The sequence below is a fragment of the Homarus americanus genome, unplaced genomic scaffold (genome assembly GCF_018991925.1).
Source record: "Homarus americanus isolate GMGI-L3 unplaced genomic scaffold, GMGI_Hamer_2.0 scaffold29465, whole genome shotgun sequence".
Lineage (NCBI taxonomy): Eukaryota > Metazoa > Arthropoda > Malacostraca > Decapoda > Nephropidae > Homarus > Homarus americanus.
Window position 1 is genome coordinate 28,408 of NW_024752480.1, and position 23,756 is coordinate 52,163.

At 39.4% G+C, this 23,756-nt stretch overlaps 1 protein-coding gene across 5 annotated transcripts; it reads right to left on the reverse strand.

The window, feature by feature from the left end:
- Positions 1-254: 254 nt before the first annotated feature.
- Positions 255-23,677, reverse strand: LOC121855112 (WW domain-containing adapter protein with coiled-coil homolog). 5 transcript variants are annotated; one of them, XM_042349967.1, is made up of 13 exons: positions 23,486-23,677; positions 23,285-23,318; positions 17,851-17,974; positions 16,792-16,956; positions 16,101-16,207; positions 15,779-15,977; positions 15,513-15,656; positions 13,656-14,273; positions 9,939-9,992; positions 6,465-6,617; positions 5,059-5,234; positions 4,622-4,749; positions 255-4,250 (listed from the first exon to the last, which is right to left on the reverse strand). In XM_042349967.1, exons 1-13 carry the CDS (start codon positions 23,524-23,526, stop codon positions 4,175-4,177), a joined length of 2,019 nt encoding a protein of 672 aa, XP_042205901.1. In that variant the 5' UTR covers positions 23,527-23,677; the 3' UTR covers positions 255-4,174. The 5 variants fall into 5 exon arrangements, with proteins under 5 accessions (XP_042205901.1, XP_042205903.1, XP_042205902.1 ...); XM_042349969.1 differs by having other exon boundaries at positions 16,798-16,956; positions 23,486-23,676; XM_042349968.1 differs by having other exon boundaries at positions 13,656-14,270; positions 23,486-23,676.
- Positions 23,678-23,756: the final 79 nt, after the last annotated feature.

The window sequence follows — 23,756 nt, forward strand, 5'->3', positions numbered from 1 at the left end:
ATATTTAGATTACTAAGACAATTCTTATGTATTGAATGGATAACAATAGTGTTAAGGTAATATCGTACACATGTCAAAGTTTAGTTCACTACAGTACAATATTTCCTGTATATGACTTACTTCTGTCAGGAGTTTGGGGACTTGGTGATGGCCTTCTGGTGACTTATTGAGTGGAGATAGTGGCTGGTCTTGATGGAGACCTACAGTACAGTGTGTCACTAACATCAACATCCAGGATAATTGAAAGTCTCATCTGGAGCTCAGCTTTATTTAACCTTTCTGAGAAGGAATGATATTTACAAAATTAGGCTAATTGGCCTAAGCAAGTGTTGTAAAAGGGGAGACCAACACAAATAGTGAATCTGTGTCCTGTAAACATCTGATTCTCTAGGTCCTATAAGTCAGCTTGGTCACCAGCTGGGCAACGAACAGACACCACTGTCATCACAGCCAAGCTGGAGGCCATTCAGCACATCAAATTATCTCAACAAATATGTCCTATAACGCTTCCCTCGTGTTTCAAACATGAGCCTCTTTATCTTTTACTGATCCAAGTTAGAATCTATCTCACATCGTACTCAATAACGTCATAAAAAGTAAAAATGTTTTTGAGTGTGTACAAATGAACTAGATCTGATATAGAAAAAAAATGAGAAGATAAAACATGGAAAAGTTTTGAATAACTGACGAGGTGGTGAACACATTAGGCAAGAATGGGTCACACAGTTCAGCAGGGCAACGGGTACAGAGCAGAAATAATCCTACAATTTATCACAAGAAGAATGTTAGCCCCCCCTTATTTTGTACAAAACCTACTGAGTACGTCTGTGTTAGAATGTATTATGTACACGCATGAGAATACGGGCCGTCTAGGGTGGCCGCTCCAGCTTTGCTTTATATATAAATAATCCGTAGCCTCGTTAACTCTGCTGTGAGCCGTGTATGATCCCCAGCCTGCCCTAAGTTGGTGCAGTAGACTTAGAAACAGCCAACAAGTTTATGAAATTCAGTTAATTTCATTCCCCCAAATTAATTGGAGTATGAAAACCTCAGTGAAACAGTGTCAGACATGTTAATACATACAGATTGCAGCCACAGGGTCAGGGGGGGGGTGGGTGGAGACACATGATGATGATGGGACATGGAACCAAGCAAACATTGGTTATAACTCAGCAGAGGAAACCCAACAGGGTGTAAATAACTGGTGAGGTAATAAAGAGGTTTTTACTGGGAACAGAAAGTCTCTAGAGTCTAAATTTACCTGCTGAGGAAAAATAATTAATTGTGAGCATCTCGGGAGAATCACAGGAACTTGTATGCCAACAAGAGATCAATACTGAACAGTGTGGGTTAAAAACAAACATATCCCAATTCCTCTTCATTTTACTGGAGTTCGTAAGAAAACATATAGGATGACAAGAAATGGTACACAGGGCGTAACAGATAAAAGGCATACTTGGCAAATCTGAGAAAAAAAAAAAAAAATAAATAAAATAAAATAAAAATAAATAAATAAAAATTAGGGAAGCAACACTTGAGGTTTAATACAGTAAATATAATTATGATGTCCGTAAGATTCACGTAGAAAATGGAATGCAATTATACTAGTGTTATAATATCCGTAGTATGTGATAGCTGCTGCTCTTGTCAACCACCAACAAGTACTTATCTTCCAAATCAATTTTGTGACAACACCGAGAGCAACTTTTGAATCAAGTTCGGCCGTAGAGGAAAAACACATTTGTCCTTAAAAATAATAAATTCCATTGATAACTGAAACCTTACAATTCTCTAATTTTTGCGTAAAATTACGTGGTGCAAATAAAAGTCGCGGCCGGACATGGTTCAAAATCTGTCTCCCCACAGAACGTACCAGCACACTAAAAAGACCCGTAAGTACATAAATGCAAATCAGATGAATTAGTCGTATATTTTTGGCACTTTTATCATATGGTCATTTCCTGTAGGGTTAATTTCAAAGATCTGGACATGGATATACTGAGCACATGTGACAACTGTGCCATCTTGACTACTTTATAACTCACCCATCGTGCATACATGTACCTCCAAGCACCTCGTGACTGTGACGCCTGTGTACACACTGACATAACTGTGATGACAGATGCAAACAAACTCTTTAATATATTTTTCAGACTAGATACTTTGTCAAAGCACAAAAAAATTGATAAAAACGTGAAATGACAAACTTTTGCCTTGAACTGCTCACTACACCACAGCGTTCACTGAACACACCCAAAACCATCATGACTTAGCACCATAATTAACTCGGTAATCTACCGATGGTGAAACACCGATTTTCTTCAACCACAATTTTTGCAAACCAATTAGAATCTTTTTTTTTTCCTTTTTGACTTTTTTGGTTATAGAAAGGGTCAGATATCTAGCCAATGATGATGATAATGATAAGCTCTTTCATCAGTACAGTACAGTACCTCCCACCAGCTGAATCATGCACTACTACCACACTTCTATAAAACTTTAAAGGCAGCCACAAAACTATGAAAAACTTGTGTATTCCAAATACAAAATGTGGACAATACTTTACAATTATTTCCATGCTTAAAAAAACTTTGGCCCTTAGTTTTTTGAGGTTTATATTTTTTGAGGAACAACTGAGGTGGCTGAAGCCTCCCAATAGACTGACCATCGTGTCCGACGCTGACCGTGTTCTCGTAGGCTTGGAGAAACGTCGCGTTCGACAATTAGAGGATGAATACATAAATGTTACATCAAATTAATAAGTTATTGATTCCACTATAATCACGTAATCATAAACTGCATGATGAGTTCGACAGTCAGGTTACCCTAGCTAATGGCAGCCTTATGTCTTTAAAATGTATGCCACAATAATAATAATAAAAAATAAAAAAAACCACAAAGAACTTAAGAGGTCAAGTGGTGTCAGAAAGACAGAAAAAATTAAAAAGAAAAAGAAGAGAGGTTGCTTTCTGTCATTTTATGGCCTCCAAACCCTCGACATGACCATGAACTTTTAACTAAATGTTCATTAACCTGTAGTTTTTTACCTATAAAGTCAATATTTCAACACATTACTTCTGAAGCATAAATATCAACAACTGGTTAAGAACATGACAAATAAACTTTTCACAGCCCAGTTGGAACTATAATGACTGAGATGCAGATTGGCCAGCAAAACAATGACTTAAATAACATTAATTTGTTAGCATGGAAATGCTCTGAGACACTGCCTCAAATCCAACCCTGGGGACCAAATGACAGTCACCAAGAACACAAAACACACATTCACAGGACTTACACTTGGATAACTGATTACGGAAAGCAGTAAAGAAATTCAACTATGCTCTCCAGTATCTACTGATAGCAAATAGGCAATGAAATGTGTACCACAACTACTGAATCAGAAACACCAAAATGACTCCACCAACTTATTCCTGAGAGTAAAATACAGTTGGTAACATTATTTGGCCATTTCCTTCCAGTAGCAATAAGCTGGTCAGAGGAGTGGTTCACAAGTGTACTGTTGTGAAATGTGTAAAGCAATAAATACAACAATTTTTCAAACCTAATGGCTGGAGAGCTCTGCCAAGACTTCCAGGTATCCATGTGGGCTTGACGAGTCAGCCAGCCAGCAGAGAAGGAACACAGAGTGTGTGACGAAGGGAACAGGACAGATGTTGCTCAAAGGGGTGAACCTCAAGACCCCAGGGAGTGTGATACAGTGCCAGCCTCTGGCATAGCAGGTATTACATTGTGACATGGCAGAGCTGTTCAGTAAAGGCTCAGCCTTTGGAGGTGTCTAGTTGTGTCATTCATCACAGAGAAACATAGATGACATTGGGGACATCGGTGGAGGGTAGCCAAGGGCAGGCCAGTCCAGACACAGGACGGCAGGTAGCGGGTGAATCCTGCGCGGAGCCGGCAGCCACCAAGGCCTGTGGCAGCGTGTACCCTGCACCGGTTGTTGTGGTCATCACGGTACTGCTGCAAGTTGCCCACAGTCCACGAGGGCCCAGAATTAGGGCCTCACCACACTGCCACACCCTACACTTTGGACTTCACCAATGTTCACACATCCAGAACATGATTAAGAAAATATAACACTTTATAAATATTCCCAGGCATGTCTATGTCCAGACAACTGTCCCAGGCAGCTATCACAGGCAGGCCAACACTATGTGTCACTCATGAAGGAATTCTGCGCCTTCATTTCTTCAAGTTCTCTCTTCTGAGCACGTAGAAAAAGTATCCTGAAACAAATGAAAAACATACATTAGCAAGGTTCACAGTGACAGCTTGGCTGCCAGCCTAATGACTAGGTCAACTGTTTCTGAAATATTATTTTAATTTTCTTATGGCATAATTTTTTATTAAAACCTCAGTTAATCTTAAACATTTACAGTATTTACACCAAAAACAGATTGTGAAAACCTTCACCTTTGATATGTAACCTTTAATATCCATTACAACATTATGATGTGACATTATATTCAACAAAAAGATGAGTTTTGTAAACAATTGGGACATCATGAGTTTTGGTAGACTTTAAAGTAATAAAGTTATCTGCAAGTTTTTTCTGATATTCTCTCAGAAGACTGGTTAAGTGTACACTGTTAAATACCTTTGTTCATGGAGTGTGGCCTGTATCTCTGCCAGACGTACAAGGGAACGTGCCATCTTGAGCTCGGCAGATACCCGCGTCATCACCAGACTCCCAACAGAATGAGCTTCCTCTGACAGTCTCTGTGCCTGTAACATTATCAATAACAAGTAATTCAAAAGAAAGGAAATGCCTATATATCGATGCACATGAATGTTTTTTAGTCATCTTTAATCACGTAAATACAGCCGTGGATTAACCCTTAAGCAGAGTAATGATTCCCTAATCTGTCCCAATATTTTATGTGCAAAAACTGCAACACAAAGAAGATGAAACATCCAATGATGAAGGCCACCGTTCCTACAGCTAACTTCCACTGAGGGTGGCCACCGCTTAAGAGTTGATAATTACCAGGACAGTTTAAGCTCACAAACCATGCGAGTTACTACTTCACTTACCGGCTTTTCAAGGGCCTCAGCTGGCCAATTTTGTACGTGTGAAATAAGGGATTCATTATAATAATTAGCGAGGCTAGGGGTGAGGGCAGGTACCAACGGCCGTAGTCCTGCTAACGATCCTCCTGCTGTCTGTGTCAACGACTGCAGTGAATTAATACTGCTGTTTGGGCTACCCACTGAAAGTAAAAGTAAGTTTATCTTAATAAACTTCTCACCAAAACCGACACATTCCTGACCTTATCTTACATACAGGTATACTATACTGCACAGTTAGTGTACACTGTGTCTGTTAAAACCTGTACGTTAACTAGGTGTACGTGAAGCTGATACTGACTGTAAGACCGTTCTTGCCCCACACTACTGTAATTAATTAATCATCCTTAGTACTATAATGGCTGATGCTAAAGTAGGTACAGTATACAGTTAACGGTTTCTTCACTTGGGAGATTTTTTAACTGGTGGCTATAAGGCTGAGACACACAGCCTCCATAACCTACTTTAGCATCACCCATTATACAAAAATCACCCCAAGAACAAAAGGTCATAATAATGTTAAATAATTAACCCCTTTAAAATTTCCACCACAAAACTATTGTATATTCAGCCTATGGTACTGACAACCTCACAAGTTCTGAAAAATACCCAGAAAAAAGAACCAACAAGGCAGCAATATAGTACTCTACTAATACATCATATATACAACCCATCTGAGGTCCTTACGTACATCTATCAACCAGAAATTTACCAACATTAAAGTAAATAAACAAATAAATAAAAAATAAACTATCAGGCAACATGGACCCAGCATCACACATCACCGACTGGTTGAGGTATGATTGGTACATATCTGGGTATTCTTGAACTGGTTACAAATTTCTACGAGAAGCCACTGAATGTATGGCCATATTCTTCATCAATACTGGCTCACATACTGAATACCAGTCATACACTTACACATTGCCAAGTATGAAGTATTGTGATAAATGTGGTTAATAAAAACAATTAATAAACTAAGCTTGTAAAGAAACTATGGACAATTCTACCTGTTGCTTCTTATTGTTCTGCACCTCCCTCCTACACTACAAAGTCTTCCGTACCCTCTCATCCACCTCACAAACAAGAGTGGAAGAGTGTGATGGTAATACTGATATACTGTATATACTCTCAACCTTTTAGCTATTCCAATGAAGGGAAAACTAGATACTTTTACCCTATGTGGAAAGCTACAACAGGTACAGTACTGTGTTTCAATGCCATCCTTCCTTCCTTCCTACCAGTTTTTTTGTTGATATTTAAGCAAGCAATATCTATCAAAGGGCTATAGTATAGTCTGGTTTTACGCGGATATTTTTTACGCGGACGGCCATTTACGCGGCACCTGTTCAGAAGAGATAATTATTATTTACGCGGCAAGCGGCAGGGCAAGGTGCTGGGCGCTGACGTCAGACTTGTGCCGGTGACGTCGCGGACTGTGATTGGGCCACGTATCCTTGCCACCCACGCACCCCTTCCGCCGCGCGCTGTGATTGGTCTAGCTATCCTTGCGACCCCTGCAGTGACTGCGGACGAGATGTTGGAAGATGATGACATCAGTGAGCAGCGATGTGTTACAGAACAACAAGAGCAGAAACTAACACATGCTGATGTGAAGGGTGTCATCGAGTTAGCTGAGAGAATGAAACTTATCCTTGCCAAAGACACAGTCAATCATCGCTACGAAGTGTCTAATAACCTTCTGTTGAAATCCCTGGAGCCCTATGTTCAGCTGTATCACGACCACATCAATGCTAGCCATCAACAAAACATCACCGAGTTCTTCACCCGCCAACCACCACAGCCAGCCCAAGTCAGTGATAGTGAGTATATGGACTTTGGGGGGGTTTGACGAGGAGGCCCTGCTAGCCTCTGTGGTGGATAGAGATACAGGCGAGGGCCAATAATCTGCCCTCTGCCTCAGAACCAACCCCCCATCCCCATCTCTTCTACTAACGTAAGTGTTAAAAAACCTAATATTATTGAAATTTCTCTTATATATTAATTGTGTGTGCATACCATCATAAAATTAAAATGTTATTTTTACTACAATGTACAGTATTGTGTCGGCGATAGGCAAAAGTAAAAAGGCAGTCTGGCGGTTGGCCCAGTCTCTATTTCAATTAATCCCATAGGTTCTGTTATTTTATTTGTGCGTTTCGCTTTATACGCGGACCTCCATGGGTTTAATTAACCATGTAAAACCAGACTATACTGTATACTTCAGGACACACCCCCACAGAACCCCCCCCTCCCTCAATACAGAAATGCCTACAGGTACTTTTCATAACAGAATTTTTGAGACTGTACAAACATAAGTTACCCCCTAATTTTCACTCTGAATAATAATATAATAATAATCCCAGTTCCTCAAATACAAACACCTATGATTTGCATTTATACTCAACATCCTCCTGCAACTCTTTCACAAAACAACTGACTCCTCTCAACCTTAGTTTCAATTCACAATATGATCGCCGCTAGGGGAGAACATTGAATGATTCCCATTTTTGGGGGTCAAAAGTTCAACATAACATACAACACTCCCCCAACTTATCAGTCATCTTACATAAGATAACAAAACCACCAAGAATTTACCTCTATCTATCTCTATCTCTGGTATCTTCAATTACAGGTTTGGGTAGTCACAAAAAGTGCACCATCACCTAAACAACAAAGGAACGCAACACATCAGAGGGCAATGACATCAACGACCACAATGTAATACCCAGCCTAGGATTTCCTACATTATCTCAACTAATAAATTACCCAGTAACTTCCAAAAATATTACACTGAGTCACAATCATCAATCACTTAAACAACTGACACCTTCTAGATCTACAACAGTTATGACTGAACCAAACCTGAATTTTTCTTCTTCAAGCCTATTAAATTGTTTTGGCTATGTTAAAGTTCATTCTGTCAGCTGTTCCTTATACAGGGTGGGCAAGAAATAACCCGATATATTTAAAACTTATATGAAATTCTATCTTTATCATCATGCACAACATACATCATAGATACTACGCAACTTACATCATGCACAATTACCATTAGACGTACTACACAACATACGCATGTAAAAATATATAATTGGGGGTACACACACTGTTATACTAAGACTAATGCATGCCATGTGCCCAGGTATTTCTCACCCACCTCATACAAAGCTGAACACCGAGACATAAAAATTGCCTAAAAACATGGAAAAGTAGACAAATAGCAAAATATAAAGAGTAATGTGTGACCAAAGTGCACTTGATCACTAAAGGTTAACACTTGATTGAAACAATAACACAGATGGGGACATAACATAACCCTTTTTCATGCAGGTGAACTAAAGCCTTAAAATAAATTAAATTAACACAGTCTTTAACTTCCCTAAACCTTCTGGGTTCATATCTAACAGTGTGGGGATAAATTACATCTGCAATCATTGACAATCACCTCAAGGCAATCCATATTCCCTTTAACACTAAGCCTACTACAAGTGATAAAAAAAAAAATCTCATACTTCTCAGCCATCTTCCCAACCATTTGCCTTGCACGAATATTTGGCTGAATTCATGGATAATCAACGGCATGAAAGAGGACTGAATTCATGGATAATCAACGGCATGAAAGAGGACTTAAACACAAGGATGAAAGGTCTGGGGCAAACTGTTATGCAATGATGAATGGACTACTACAAACACTACTGCATAATCTAACATTTGCTTCCTCCATGAATAATCTTCTGTAACAAATAATACTACATCAGCTCCTCCTTCACCCAGTGCCCCTAAATTTCTTGAATACTGTATCTAACTAATTTTAATGTTCTCACCCCAGCACTAGAGTCCATTCAGTTTCCACTACACATCCCGTTCAGCTACAAAGTAACTTTTAAGAGCTGCCATCTGGTAATTATGACTAACCCACACAAGCAAGGAAAAATGGCTGTAAAATGGTAATGGTGAATACTCCTTAACTACCTTCCAACACCTGCTCTTCTTCACTAGTTCATACATTTTATCCTAGGCCAATTTTTAAAACACACCCTCTTCACTAATGTAATTTCTACGAATGTCAATCCAGCACCAAGCTAACTTGACCTGCTCTTTCCTGTGTCACTCTTTAAAATGTCATTCTTAACAGTCTATTCTCATTATCCCAATTTTATTTCTTTCTCTCTTTCCCATTTTTGTGAGGGATGGATCACGGAAAATAAACCCCCCCAAAAGAAAGGGATAATTGGGGCCGGACATGCATAGGTGAAGACTACATGCAGAAATACATAAGTAAAACACATGTAAATCCTTTGCCTCAATATCCAGTTTCTTAAACATATATATTACAGGTTTGAATTCCTCTATGCACTCATTAGTCCATGGTCATGCTACCTTCCCATACATCACTGGGACTTGAACTACAGGTACAGTATATACAAAACACATCTTGTCACTACTAAAATAATTTTCTCTCTCAAACAGCTTCCTAATTGTGCTACAGCAAAATCCAAGCAGTGTTGCCTCGAATTCTTAGCAATTAGCAGACTGCAAGTTACCCATAGCAGGATGCTAGTCCACTGATGGTTGTTCCACCATTGACAAGGTAACAGAGTGAAACTAAATTTTTTTTTTTGGCTAACTGTAAGGGTCAGTCCCATCTTTCACTGTGACTGGCAACATAACCCACAACCATTTGTTTGTGAGGTAAATGTTCTGCTACTGAGCTCCTAAACTAATCAGAAAAGCTCCAATAAAGGGAGAAACCAACCCCTGAAAACATGCAAAACACATGAAGAACCCCCAAAAAGCATAACTAGACAGGTATACAGTATATACCTCCTGTAAAGGATACGTACAAAATTGGATCAATGTGAGGCCATCTGGTGCAGAGTTATGCTCATGGCAAGAAACTGTGGATGGACAGATGGACATGCTCATTACTATGCAGCCCCCATAATGATGAGTAGCTTTAATAAGTATACAGTACTATGAATTCATCCAGCCTCTCATCACCACCAACTTTTACAACCCCTTTGCACACTTGTGTGAATGAGCCGTGACCACACGATGGCAACTCTCTTGCAGCCTCTCTCATCGGGTTCATATTCACAAGGTCATTTCTTACATCCTCTCCCCTACTGGCTCTACCACCCCTCCACATTCAAACTCCAGCTTCTCTCAATACAAGTGGTCTGCTCCATTCTCTCCACACACTCGCTCAAAACATCTCGGCTTGCTTCAACACAAACCCCCCCCCAATACTCTCAATAACCCAGCTGCCCTCTTAGCTCTGAACAGGGTTTCCTTTCTTTCAATGACATATTAAACATCCATCTTGCCATTCTCATTTCTGCTCCCTCAAGTCTACACATGTCATCCTCTTTTACTACAATACAGTATTCATGTTCCACTCATATACATCACATTTCTCACACAGGTTGCATACATCTTTCCTGTCATTTATATACATGTATCAACATCTAATTAAATATACATCTCTCACACCTTGGGAGAAACAGAAGTCTCAACAGAGGTAGTGTAAAATGACAGTTAAAAGTGACAGAAGGGAGAAAAAACAATTAACAATACTCCAACCACACTTATGTATATATATATATATATATATATATATATATATATATACACACACACACACACACACAAGTAAATCATGAATTTTCTTTCCTTCAACTATAGCACACCATCTTTCACACACAACTCCCATACCTGTAGTATTTCCAACTATTACCTGCCTTTAAGAGAATTGACCCAAAAGAGGTGGGATTTATTATTAATCCCACCTTGAACTTTTTCCCGCCTTTCTCCAGACTAACTCACACTTGTCTTACCACACACACATAATGTCTCGGGTGCTCTATAACACACCCACTTCATCCAAATTCAAGTCAACATTTATTTTATCTTTCTATCACCTATCACTTATCTTCCTCTCCTTCATTTTATGCAAGGAGTGGATCAAGGGAGACAGACCTAAAACTATATATAGAGAGAGAGAGAGAAGGGGGGAGTTGTGAGGTAAGCGTGGGAAGTTAGTGATGTGCACACTAAACACTCCACACACACACACACTCAGGTTGCATATGATGTAAACAAACCAGAAGCTAAAGAAGGCAGTGGTAAAGGAGAGAGGTGTGAGGCAAGTGCTGACAGACACACTTCATACATATTTACACACACACACATGCACACTAAACACAAAATCCCCAACTAGCATAAAAGTAAACAAAGTGAAACATTACCCTCCCTTGCCCCAAATACCACCCCACACCTCTCTATCTGGCTAACTCCTTCACGTTAACACCCTCCATTACAGACACCAATTCTTCAGCCACTTTCACCATTTTTATCTCTAACAATTTGATTTTACATGTCAAATAAATTCTAAGTTATTTTATTTCCTACAATCAACTAGTGTAATCCATCCTTATGAATTTATTCTGTATATCATAACTGATTATTTAAGTATATGAAGCATGATAGTTGTTCAATTTTTTTTCCATATGGGTGGAAGTTTTAAGTGAAATAAATATGATTTCCACCGAGCCTGACAAAAATACTTTCTCAATTTCTCGTCTCCCAACACAGTCTCTCTCCTACTCAGTCAATCATATCAAACAACTGCCAGGACGTGGAGTAATGACACGCCCACTTCACCACAACGCCATCGATTTCTTTCTTACTATTCATCTATCTAGCACACCTCCTCCCTCCCATGCTTGTGGTTGGGGCAGGTCAAAGGAAACACAAGTATTATCTAAGGGAGGAAAATGGTAGAGAGGAGAGTTATAAGAAGTGTTAAAATTGGAATAAAATGGAGTAAACTATGAGAAGACCCTCCACACACTCTTTATATACTACACACACACACACACACACACACACTGTCTTTCTCTATGTTCACAATGTAAATAGAAAGTGATACTCTATCTCGACCTTTCCTTCACCACAAATATCATCACTTTACAAACTATTTTATTATCACACTCAGCTTCCTCCTCTTCACACACACACGAGGCAATTCTAACAATTCACCATAGACAACACACACATAAGATTTACCCCTTATCTTTCAATAGTTCCTGCAGTCTCAGTTCCACCTGTTTTTCCACACACATGCATCCTTTCTACTACTTCATCTATCTATCTCTCTAACATAACAAACCCAAGTTGAAAAAGGGACGTCCATCTTGCACAAATTTCACACCCAAGTCATGCGCTAATTATTCTTATCTATCATTTCCTTCCATACACATTTCTACATGGAGGTGGATCATCAAGGAAGACAAGAACCCCAAGAAAGTGGTGCAAAGCAGGAGTATAACTTGACAGGAAAGACACAGACGTACACTTACACACACACACACACACCTAGCTTACCCTATAAACATTCTGAACACATTTCACAATGCATTTACAGCAACCACTATCAACAACAAGAGGTCTTTCATTAATATTCAAAGCTGCAACACACCCAATTATTTTTAACACTAAATTTCTCCATTACACTATTATCCATATCTCTATCTCCATTTAGTGAGGTGTAGATTCAAGGGAAACAGAAACGTACAAGAGCGAGGAAACGGGGAGGGAGAAAGGTGTAGCTAAGACGCGTGTGGGCAGTGACACGAGAGGACCACTAAGGCATATCTGATGTTAACTCCACAAACCTTACATTAACTCTACACACCTGATATTAAATCTACACACCTGACATTAACTCTTAATTTAGAAAGAGTACTTTAAATTTTTCTTTATGCTCAACACTTCAAAATCCATATCTCTACCTAAGCAAGAGCCACTGGTTCCTACAAAGAGAAGGAAAATGACGATGATGAAGGAGGATTTGAACAAAGGCTAGTGAGCATATTTATGGACAAATTATATTACTTTTTTTTTCAATAATTGGGAATTTGGAGAAAGTTTCTTAAGCAATAACGGAGAATTAATGTAAAATATTTATAAAATAGTGACAGAATCTTGTCCTATTTTGGAATACCTGTTATTTTAATCCACCCCCCCCCCAGTTCAAAATAATTATTGGCCAATCAATTTTAACAGATTTTTGGCATTAGCAACAATGGTGTCCCACCCCCTCCCGAGATATTACTACAACTGTGTAATTACATGAAGTGCAAACCTTTCTTGAAAGTCAGAGACACCATCACTCCTCTATCCTGTCAAGCCTTTAGTAAGAAGGTGGAAGACTTAAGAGAAAAAATTTGAATCATGCCTCATCCTCAGTGATAAACAGGGTAGCCTACAAGACATATGGATAACATACTGCCATAATTTGGAACTACATATCCAAACTATTTTGGGTGTTGTCAGCTAAACAGGAAAATAATACCAAATACAGGGATGTGAAAAGATTGCAAATTAATACAGAACTAAACTTCAATTAAACAGGTGCCCTTCAAACACACAACAGTATATACATTAACACATATGAACTTATAACACTCTCAGGCATAATCTCTCTTTCATCCAATATACTTCAATATCACAATGCTGGTCACACACAATACAGAAACAAGAGGGTAAGGGGTACTCACCTTTTCTAATGTCGATGCCGTCTTGGTTTTCAGAATGTGTTGGTGTTGGGGGACCCCCACCTATATTATTACTATTTGCAGATATTGTTAGTGGTTCTAATTGTGATTTCACTACTAGTCCTTCTCCATCATGTGAATGAGAGTTGTTAGAGTTGACAGTCTTTGCTGTATCCAAGTCTATTCCACTCTTGCTCAACGAATTCGAGAGTGTCAAGAGGCGGGGATGGAGGTTTAGGAGCTGCGGCACCGCCATGGACGTGGAGCCGCCCAAGGCAGGGATGCTGCTGGCTAAAGTGGAGGTGGTTGTGGTGTTGGTGCCTGAGCTCGATGACAACGCACTACTACATAACGGGGGTAAGGACGAGGGTAAGGAGGTGGGCATCAACCCTAAACTTGTTCCGAGCTTAGGTCTCAAACCACTTTGTATAAGTGTTGTTGTTGAGCCCGCGTGGGTGGACGTAACAGTCGTGCCCGATGAGGACGCCAGACCCGATGGCGCTAATGACACGTTGGCCCCGCTAACGTCGTGGCTGTTCTCTCCACTGCCCCTGGTGTGGAGGTGTTCTGACGTGGGAGTGCTATCACCCGAAGAAATTTCCATATCTGCTGCACCAACTTCTGGAAAGATTACCAACTGTAGGCCATCTTGCTACACAACGGGAAAAAAGTTATTATATAAACAAAGAATATAGTACTATATGTATTCTCTTTATCATTAGTTAAGAGAAAAAATAGACACAGCACTGTATATAAAGCTTTGAAAATCCACACCTGACTCCCTAACTCTTTTTTCATCCTTCTTTTTCACCCACACCAACTGAGAACATTTTCTATTAACACACAGACACATTCTCCCTTTACTCACTCTTTTTCCAACTGTTCATCCTTTATGCAGATGCATAAAACTGAGGGTAAATAAACACAATCTCCTTCATTCATTTTCATCATTCAATCTACTCCAGTGGTTCCCAACCTTTTTGTACTCCTAACAGTGTACATCCAGCTTTAATATAATATATAAACCATTAACGGTACATAATTATCTTCCCTGAGCACAAGTTTAATGATAATTCTCCTACAATTTGTATATAGTAAAGAGACAATCATAAACACACACAAATAGACTTGACAAAGCCTGAAAACCTCCTCCATCATTTTCACCGGCTAAAGATTAACAAATCCAATCTTGTGGCGAAATATCTTTCAGACAACCATCAACAGAGCCTGCGTGATATTTAAATAAAGGCGGGAATAGCAGTGACAGGATGACGCATGATACGTATAGAAATCAACAGGAAGTCTCTATCACAAGTTCACAACTGCAACCTTTATTATCTAACCCTATGAAATGTTACACTATTGGTAACCATAATGAACTAATTTTTTTTTAAGTGTTAGGAACCAGTTTGGATGGTAAAAGAGCAATATGTTCTAGGTATGTCAAATGAAAATGAGAAAGAATGTTTGGGTATTGAGAATAAGAAAGAATGTTTGGGCAATAAGGATGAGTAAGAATGTTTAGGTATTGAGAATACTATTGTTTGGGGATCGAGAATACAGTATAACCATGATTGATTGGACATTTTCTCGCCAATCTTTACAGTATTGCATTATTTTTCCTCATCTTTTAATATTTCTGTATCCAATGACCCATCTCACAAACTGAAAGAGGTGAGGCGAGGGAAAAAGAACACAATGACAACAGACTAATAGTAACTACAGTATGCAGTATCTCTACCCAATAAACTTGCAACACAACAGTACAAGAAAGAATGAAGAAAAAAAAATTGCACATTACACACAACCTCTTAAAGAAAAGCAGAGTCATTCATCGGTAAAAAAATCGAGTCAAAATACCTTGACCGTATTTTCTGGAGTCTCTTCTATCATACATGTCATCACTTCGATACATTTCTCTCCTATCACGATCATTTCTGTCCCGTTCACCGTCCCTGATGTCCCGTCCTTCCCGGTAACTCTCTCCCATATTGGAATGTTTATCTGGAAAGAGAGAGAAAAAGATCATCTCGTCAATATGAACATCAATCTATGACAGGAAAAACGATCATTTAAAATTGTCAGGGTGTTAATCTTCAAGTGATCCAGCACCCAGTAATACAAACCTTGCCTAGTTGAACTCTTGTCATGTGACCTGTTGGAGGTTTCCTTGGCACGTGTTCGCTCCCATTCCAGCCACTCTGGGGGCTTTTCCCACTGAGAAACCTCCGTACGGCAGTTATAATAGTACTTCTTCCCCGAGGAACTCACATGCTCCGACCAGTCCCCCACCCTCGCCAGACGTTCCTTCTCTTCTTTCTTGTGCTACAGAGAGAAACAAGAACCAAAATTATCTTGGACTAATCACCGTTTTTAAAGATTAAACTATTCCTCAATACAGTCTTACAGGTTAACACGTCAAAAACACGATCTGGGCCATACACTCACAACAGAATTAATGCGGTCATGATTCCCACGGCTGTCCCTGTCACGTTCTCGGTCCCTGTCACGGTCTCGTACCTCTCTCCGGCGGTCTTTAGGCGACCTACTGTCATCTGAAACAAAAACAAAGATTTTCTTTTACTCACAAATCACTATTAAGGACAAGAGGTTTAAATCTCCAGCATAAATATTTCCTTTTAATCACTAATAAGGACAAAAGGTTCAAATCACCACCATCAAAATAAGACATATCAAGCTTGAAAATAAGTTACATATCGTATTTACCGATGTCAACAAAAAACACTGAACGAGAACTTGACACATGACACAAATGCAAAAATCTATGGTGTGGGTGGAGAGTGTTAACAGGGAAGATGTAAGCAGTACACCAAACAACTGCCTCACGCTCTTTAACATGCATAACACAGCACACAAGGACTCATTTGCCTCTAAAGTGGTTCACATCACTTCATATCGCTCGTACCTTCAATGCAAGGCTGTCATAATCGTGTTCTAAATATAGATGGCTGTCATAAGTGTTCTGAATATAGAAGGCTGTCATTTTAACGTCTTTAAACATAAGATTCTTACATTACAGTACTGATATGAAATGGAGTGAACCCAAGTGGCATTACACCAACACACACAAATCACAAAACCTCACGGCACATTATAAAAATTGGCCCGAGATGGTCACCTTTACCTCTGTCCCTGTAGTGATAGTCCCGGTCCCGATCCCTCTCCCGCTCACGGTCCCGCTCCCGTTCTCTGTCGCGGTCTCGATCTCTTTCCCGGTCTCTCTCACGGTCTCTGTTCTCACGGTCTCTCTCCCGCTCCTTCTCACGCACCTTGTAGTAGCTTGCTGTTGATGAGGAAAAAACATATGGTTATTATTATTTTTTTTTTTTATGGACACTGAAATAAACGTATAAAAACAGTGACCCCTAAAACAACATAAATCTCATTTCTAAAACATAAACCAACACTAAGTTCAATTCCTATCCCTTTCTCTTCTACATGCGAGTTGGATCACGGAGAACAGAAACCCTAAGAATGGGAAGGAAACAAAATAACTGGGAGGCACACACACAAACGATACGTAATTTTTGTAACGACGTCATAATTGTGTTTAATCATAAAGATATTGTATGTGTTTGTGGACATACAGTATAAGCAAAAATAAAATAAATATAAAAAATTCAAAATAAACAAATATGGTTTTTTAGAGGAAATTAATGACCAGTAAGCGTGTGGGTACTCAGGAATGCATCGTGTGTGTAAAGTGGACACTGACTGTACTTGAGGTGTTTTCTCATTCAAAATACGGCGTGACACAGGTTATTGCACCCCAACACCTTTGGAAGTGAATTATATCTATGTATTGGAGACTTCTGGATAGTCAAGAATTCACTCAGTGCTGTATAAGAGAGAATCATGCCAACCACTGCCCTTGTCACTGTCCATTACAGCACTATCATCGTCACTGTTGGTGGTTACTGGCCAACATCCACAACATAATTCCATCTGTCAACTTTTACTTTTCCAGCGGATTAGGTTTTCCATTTCCCCTTTCATGGTCATACAGTAGGACATTTGGGCCTCTTTCACAGGAGCATTTTTATGCCCCACGACAAAAAACAAAACAATGGACGTCTGTGTACAAGAGGCCCAAGATGTAGTCTTACCCAAGGTATTAAGAGATGCTGTCAGTCAAGGATGGTATAGTATACAGTGTTAGGACAACAAAACAACTTACCTTTATGGTAGCGTGGAGATTGTGACCTTGAGTCTGGTGACGAGGATCGCAGAGAGTTTGTCGAGGGTGAGTCCCTACTCTTCTCATGGTTACTGTACCGGTACTTACTGCTGTATTTAGAATTCTGGAAATATGGAAACACAATGTATCAACAACTGATACAACTTAGTTTATGTAAACAACCACACTAAAGAATCACTTCCCCAGATTCTTATACTGTACTGTACATTACTCACGGAATCAAAATTTTTGTACAATATATTCATTTCTTAATACTGTGTAATTTCTGTCAATAAGTTCTTGTAATCCAGTATCCAACAATATTGAACAGTCAGCACTAAAGCAGAGCTCCAGCCCACACCATGAATTGTGTTAAGAACTACTTTCCGATTGTGGAAATCAGTTGATAAAGAACAAGGAAAAGTTACCCAAAATGTGTTCTAGTGACACAAGCACTTCTTAGATATATAAACAGCATACCTCCAGTGAGAGAATTACACAAATACTGTATTAGAACTATGAAAGTCCTGTACAGTACAGTATAACTAACCCCTGTAGGTAGTGTTGGGATGTTTAGTCAACAGGTGGTACTGTATAAGGTAGTCTCCCTGATCTTCATAGTCCCTATTGATATGTAACATAAGGATCACTCAAGTTAAAAACAATGCGGGTTAGAAAGGTTAAGGCTGAGACCCTGACACAATAGTTACCATATATGAAGGTTAAAAACTAGAAAGTTTACACACAAAAATGTTGTGTGTGCACTCTAGTATGACCACACCACTCTCACTCATCTCAAGTAAACACAGGTTCTTACTGTTTACGTATTAAGGATCAAGTTTCAAATACTCTACCATCGTTCATGACACTGTCTACACCACCGCCCAGTACGTAAAGAAGAAAACAATACTGTACTGTACCTAGATTCATTGCCGGGTCACTCTTTACACTGCATCACTATATAATCAATACTTAAGCTGTAGGTCAGGGAAGTCCACAACCACTGTCTTAACTGGGACAGTATGACAGCCCAGCCACACCAGTGTAATGTAGTAAGGTGTAAGATGCCTAGCTAGCTAGCTTAACTTAACGCTGGTCACCTCCACGTGGTGACACTACCAACCAAGAGGTTATGCCCGCAATATAGTTTCAGGTAAATTCTTTTGGTTCTTAACACTTTACCTCTCACATAAAGTACAACGACCATAAGAGAACAACACTGAGGTTCACCATACACACACGGGTCACCAACAAATCTCGCCAAGTTCTTTCTCGCTATGGCAGAGATATTGTACTGGTTTTACACAATCTCACTCGAGGTTAGGTTTCTCAAGTCATGCAATTGTAGGTCACTGCGAGAGAACAACTTGAGATTTGGTCACAACCCCAATGACCCCTACGTGTGGATGGTTAAACTGGGGACATCAGCCGTAAGGATCCATAAGATTCGTCTCGTCTAATGAATAACTTCACTATTCTTAACATATCAATCACAAATGTACTGAACACATGATGCTGTGAATCTGTCTGATAGAGGAGTGACTTAGCTGTAGTTTGTATCTGATTATACCACACGTCTGCACAGACTCGAGGCAGGCACAAAATGTGAAACGTCTACGGGGCATCGCTTATCTGGTTGTGAAGTTTTGTCATACCCAATCAAACAGTAAAAACGGCTATGGTCACCTCGGAATTACAAACCCAACATCACCCATTAAAAGGAGCCAGAGTTGTCAAGTGGTTCTAAAATAAGCAACCAATTTAATATAATCACACTTTTACTTAACATGATACCTTCCTAAACGCACAAGGTAAATTATTGTGAGATTCTGCCAGGATATAGAAAATGTTTACTATTACCCACTAACCACAACAAAATCCCTAACCAAGCTAACCCACCTTATTCACAGGCATTAAATACGCTTTCTATTCACTCCATTCCACATATTTTTTCGTCAAGCCCTGGCCCACATTTGTTGGTTGACAAAAATATCAATGAACCATAAAAACAAGTCACTTCACCAGAGTGAGCGGCGGTGAAAATTCCATCACGCAATACAGTAAAAACTGATGTAAATTGATGAAAGGTCAAGATATCTATTAAAACTGCAAAGAAACACGACTCCCTCCATCTAAATATGAGAGAGAGAGCAACATCATCAGTGAAAGTTGAGCGACACAACACTATTGACAAAAGTCTTCATTCCGCACATTCCTCCTTGAAAGACATCTTCAATCAACAAACATAACATCTATGGTACACAAACACATGCTCCACATTACCTGAAGGCAAATCATTACGCAGATGGCCAATAACCGAGATAATTTTTAATAAAATCGCAAAAAATGTCATCATAGCACAAAATACACATAATGGTTAACCTTTTGGCTATTTGTATGATAATAAAATGGTGGACTGAAATCAATCACGCTCGCTAGAAAGTGCCAAAGACATTACCAATAGTATCTAATCAAATCCTCCTCATAATACTGCACGACACTAATACATGACACACCGAGTTAACACTTTAAAAACGACCTAACACTTGCATCAAAGGCGGCCATAATGTAACACTATTTTGACTATGGGTTCGGTCAATCCTTGCAAGTGTTAAAACAGAATAATAACAATGACATTCTTACATGATATGGAAACAGCTGACTGACTGTATGTACTTCAACAAATACCATCACATTATGGCATGTTACGGCCGACACAAGCAAACAACTGACTACACCCGACAGGAAATAAATAAATAAATAACAATACCGTACTGTAAACACTACAGTAATATTACAGTGTAGTCAAATTACAATTCTTACACAGCTGAATGACAATTACTGTACGTGCATACTTAAATGGTTTGAGACACTTATACAGTATACAATTACCGACCACAACAATCATTTTATTTTCATTCGAGGTGACCGACAATGTTGTGTAAAAGTAACGAATTGTAAACTTTGCAAGAAACTTCAGTGTTGTACTTCTGGATAACTCTGTTAGTGGGAAGGTCTGGCAAATTCTGTATCACTAAAATGACCTCAAAAGCAGGAGAAACGCAACATAATCGGCAAACTTTATGAACACCGGCACCACTACATGACACTACCTTAACACAAACGAGACTCGCTGCTTTTCTTGACATGCACCTGTCTATTAAAACTCTGTACAGTAAATAAAGTCACGGCCTTCAACGGTTCACAGCAAAACGCAAATCAAGTAAAATGATTATACAGCGATGATGGCTGATGTAATTACCAAAGGAAAAGATTACGGAGAAGCTCAACACTTTATACCTTACTATGTTTGGATGACAAGTTCTTGACTACCGGTACCTGTATGTTGGTTTTACGCATACGACACTAAGTTTTATGCATACTACACCAATCAATTGAAGAAAAGGAAAATACAGGTGTGAATTTACAGCAATAACATTTAAAAGTTCCAGTGAAGCATCTCCACCTCACCATCAACGCTCCCTCACTGAGTTACGATGAATTAATGAAGAACAGACGACACGAACCAAACCTAACCCAATTAAAATAACCGAAGATCATTACATCAGGGCTGATCAGTGTCACCTTTCATCATGAATGTTTTAGCCCAGAGCCTCCCCGAAGGAGTATTGCTGACAAAATGGCAATCGTACGTTGAAACACTTTAAATATTGATGTAGCAAGTTCACACACATTTTTTTCCATTACTGTAACCAGATTCGCACTCTCTGCATTACAATAACCGCAATTATAGAGATTGATATTAAACTAATAAACACGCGTCCACTTCCGTAATATTTACCCGAGATTAATAACCTGTAACGAATATGGTACTTTGGAGTCCAGAACCTCCTCACTACAAATAAAAAATCAAAACACCATAATATATTGTAATATTAACTACTACAGGTACTACTCACTTTTGAAAAGGGAGGAAAAAAGCACACTGATGACCATTTTTCCGAAGGTTGCTAACATGACCAGAGCAATGTGGGGTAAAAGGCGTTCTACGAGCCTGAATTTCCTCTTAAGACTCTCCCTGAAGTGTGTGTGATCGATGAGAAATATTTACTGGTGAAATAGACACAGTAGGAGGAAGGTTGGGGGTCTAGCCAGAGATGAGTCATGGTGAAAAAGACATTTGTTAAGCCTAAACTTTTAAAATTAACACTTTCTGGGATGTACAAGACCTATGAGGAACTATTGATGGTAACACGATGAAGGGGAAACACACAGCAGATGAATGACAAACACTTCCTTCAGTGGCTGGGATGACAGTCAGTGTGGAGTAAACGGCAGTCTAACGGCCCTGAATTTCCTATGTTAAGTGTATATGACGGATGAGAAACACTTGTTGGTAACTTACGAGAACGGATGAGGACAGCCGGGATAGCAAAGAGTGAGGTGGATGATGGGGGTAGGACGTTATGATTATGTTATGTGAAGTCAAGTTACACGAAGTCTGCATTACTAAAATTCCTGTGTGAAGTGTACAAGATGGATGACCAACTGTAATCAGTGTGTCAGGGAAGGGGTGAGAAGGTTGAGTGTGTGGAAACAGTGAGGGTGTTCATGTTATATCGGGTTAAAACACGGCATGATAGACTTTATGGGATTTGTGTGTGTGTGTGTGTGTAAAGAAGAAGTTTATAGTGAGTTTATGGGCCTAAAATTCATTATTATATTAACTTTGGATTCCTGAGCTTATATTGTATACAAAAATCAAGTGTTGTAGAGATCAGCATCTACAACACTCGAATTCTTGTACAAATTTAAGTTAAGGAATTCAAATTTAACATAAGAATTATATTTTGGCACATATACACACTATAAATATCTTTAAAAAAACATATACACAAAGGTTCCATACACATTCTCTTGCCAACACTGAACCCAATTTACCTCTCAAACAAAGTGCTCAGAAAACTTTGCAGCACTATTTCTTTAGTGAAGAGCAAAGGATGGGAGAGTTATTACCAACTAGGAAATAGGAACAAAAATAGCAGGTTGATTGTGACCATTTACCTGAAGTGATGATGCAGGTAATGTGTCGTGAAAGGCATTAGAAAACCATTAACTTTGTTTGTGAAGTGTATGTAATGGATGAGAAAATAGTTGTGATAAGCAAAGGAAGGTTATAGGCATGGGAGGTTAATGTAGAAGACGAAGGTGAAGTGAGATGATAAAGGTGTGAGGAAAAGACATTGTACACTGTTGAATTCCCTATCTGACGTGTATGTAATGGATGAAAAACTCTTGCTAGTAACTTAGAGAAGGGGAGAGAAATGCAGGGTGAGTGTAGAGGGTGTGGGTGAAGGGGTTGGGATGTTAAACACGAGCATGGCGCGGCGGCCACAGGAGGAGGAGAGCGGCTGGTGTACCTGCCTGCCTGGCCACTCACCACCACCACCACCACATCCACACCTTCCCTCACCTCGTAGCTGTGGGCCTGGTGCTTCTCGATGAACCTGCAAAGATACATCACACATTACAAAGTGAACGTTCAGTGAGCAATAGCCTAGTCTCAGAATTCCAAACAAAAGGAGTGGCTGCATTCGTGACAAACAAATGGCGGGCATCCTAACCCTAGACCAGCAGATATAGACCACCATATAACGACTTTACTTCCACTTACCCATCGCTAATACGTGGTAGTTTCCTTGCATGCATTACCATTAATGCAATACTAGGAGGGAAACGTCTCAGGGAGGAGTAGGTTCAGGATATCCAGCAGAAAACCAGCCAGCGAATCGGTTCCTTCAAAATTCTAACATTACGACGCCATATTACATACGGGGATCGCTCTTGGTAACTGACTATGGTGAAGGAACAAGTGTGGAGCAGCTCTCCCTCCAACAACTATCGATCACTCACCATTTATCCTTCATTTCTTATTCTATTATTTT

Bases quoted from the DNA above. Each gene is read 5' to 3' on its own strand.
- LOC121855112 (XM_042349967.1), bottom strand. From the start codon at position 23,526: ATGGTAATGCATGCAAGGAAACTACCACGTATTAGCGATGG. The intron at 16,957-17,850 runs GTAAGTTGTTTT...CCTCATCAACAG, and splicing joins ATCTCCACGCTACCATAAAG to CAAGCTACTACAAGGTGCGT. The intron at 14,274-15,512 runs GTATTTTGACTC...TAATCTTTCCAG, and splicing joins CTCCAGAAAATACGGTCAAG to AAGTTGGTGCAGCAGATATG.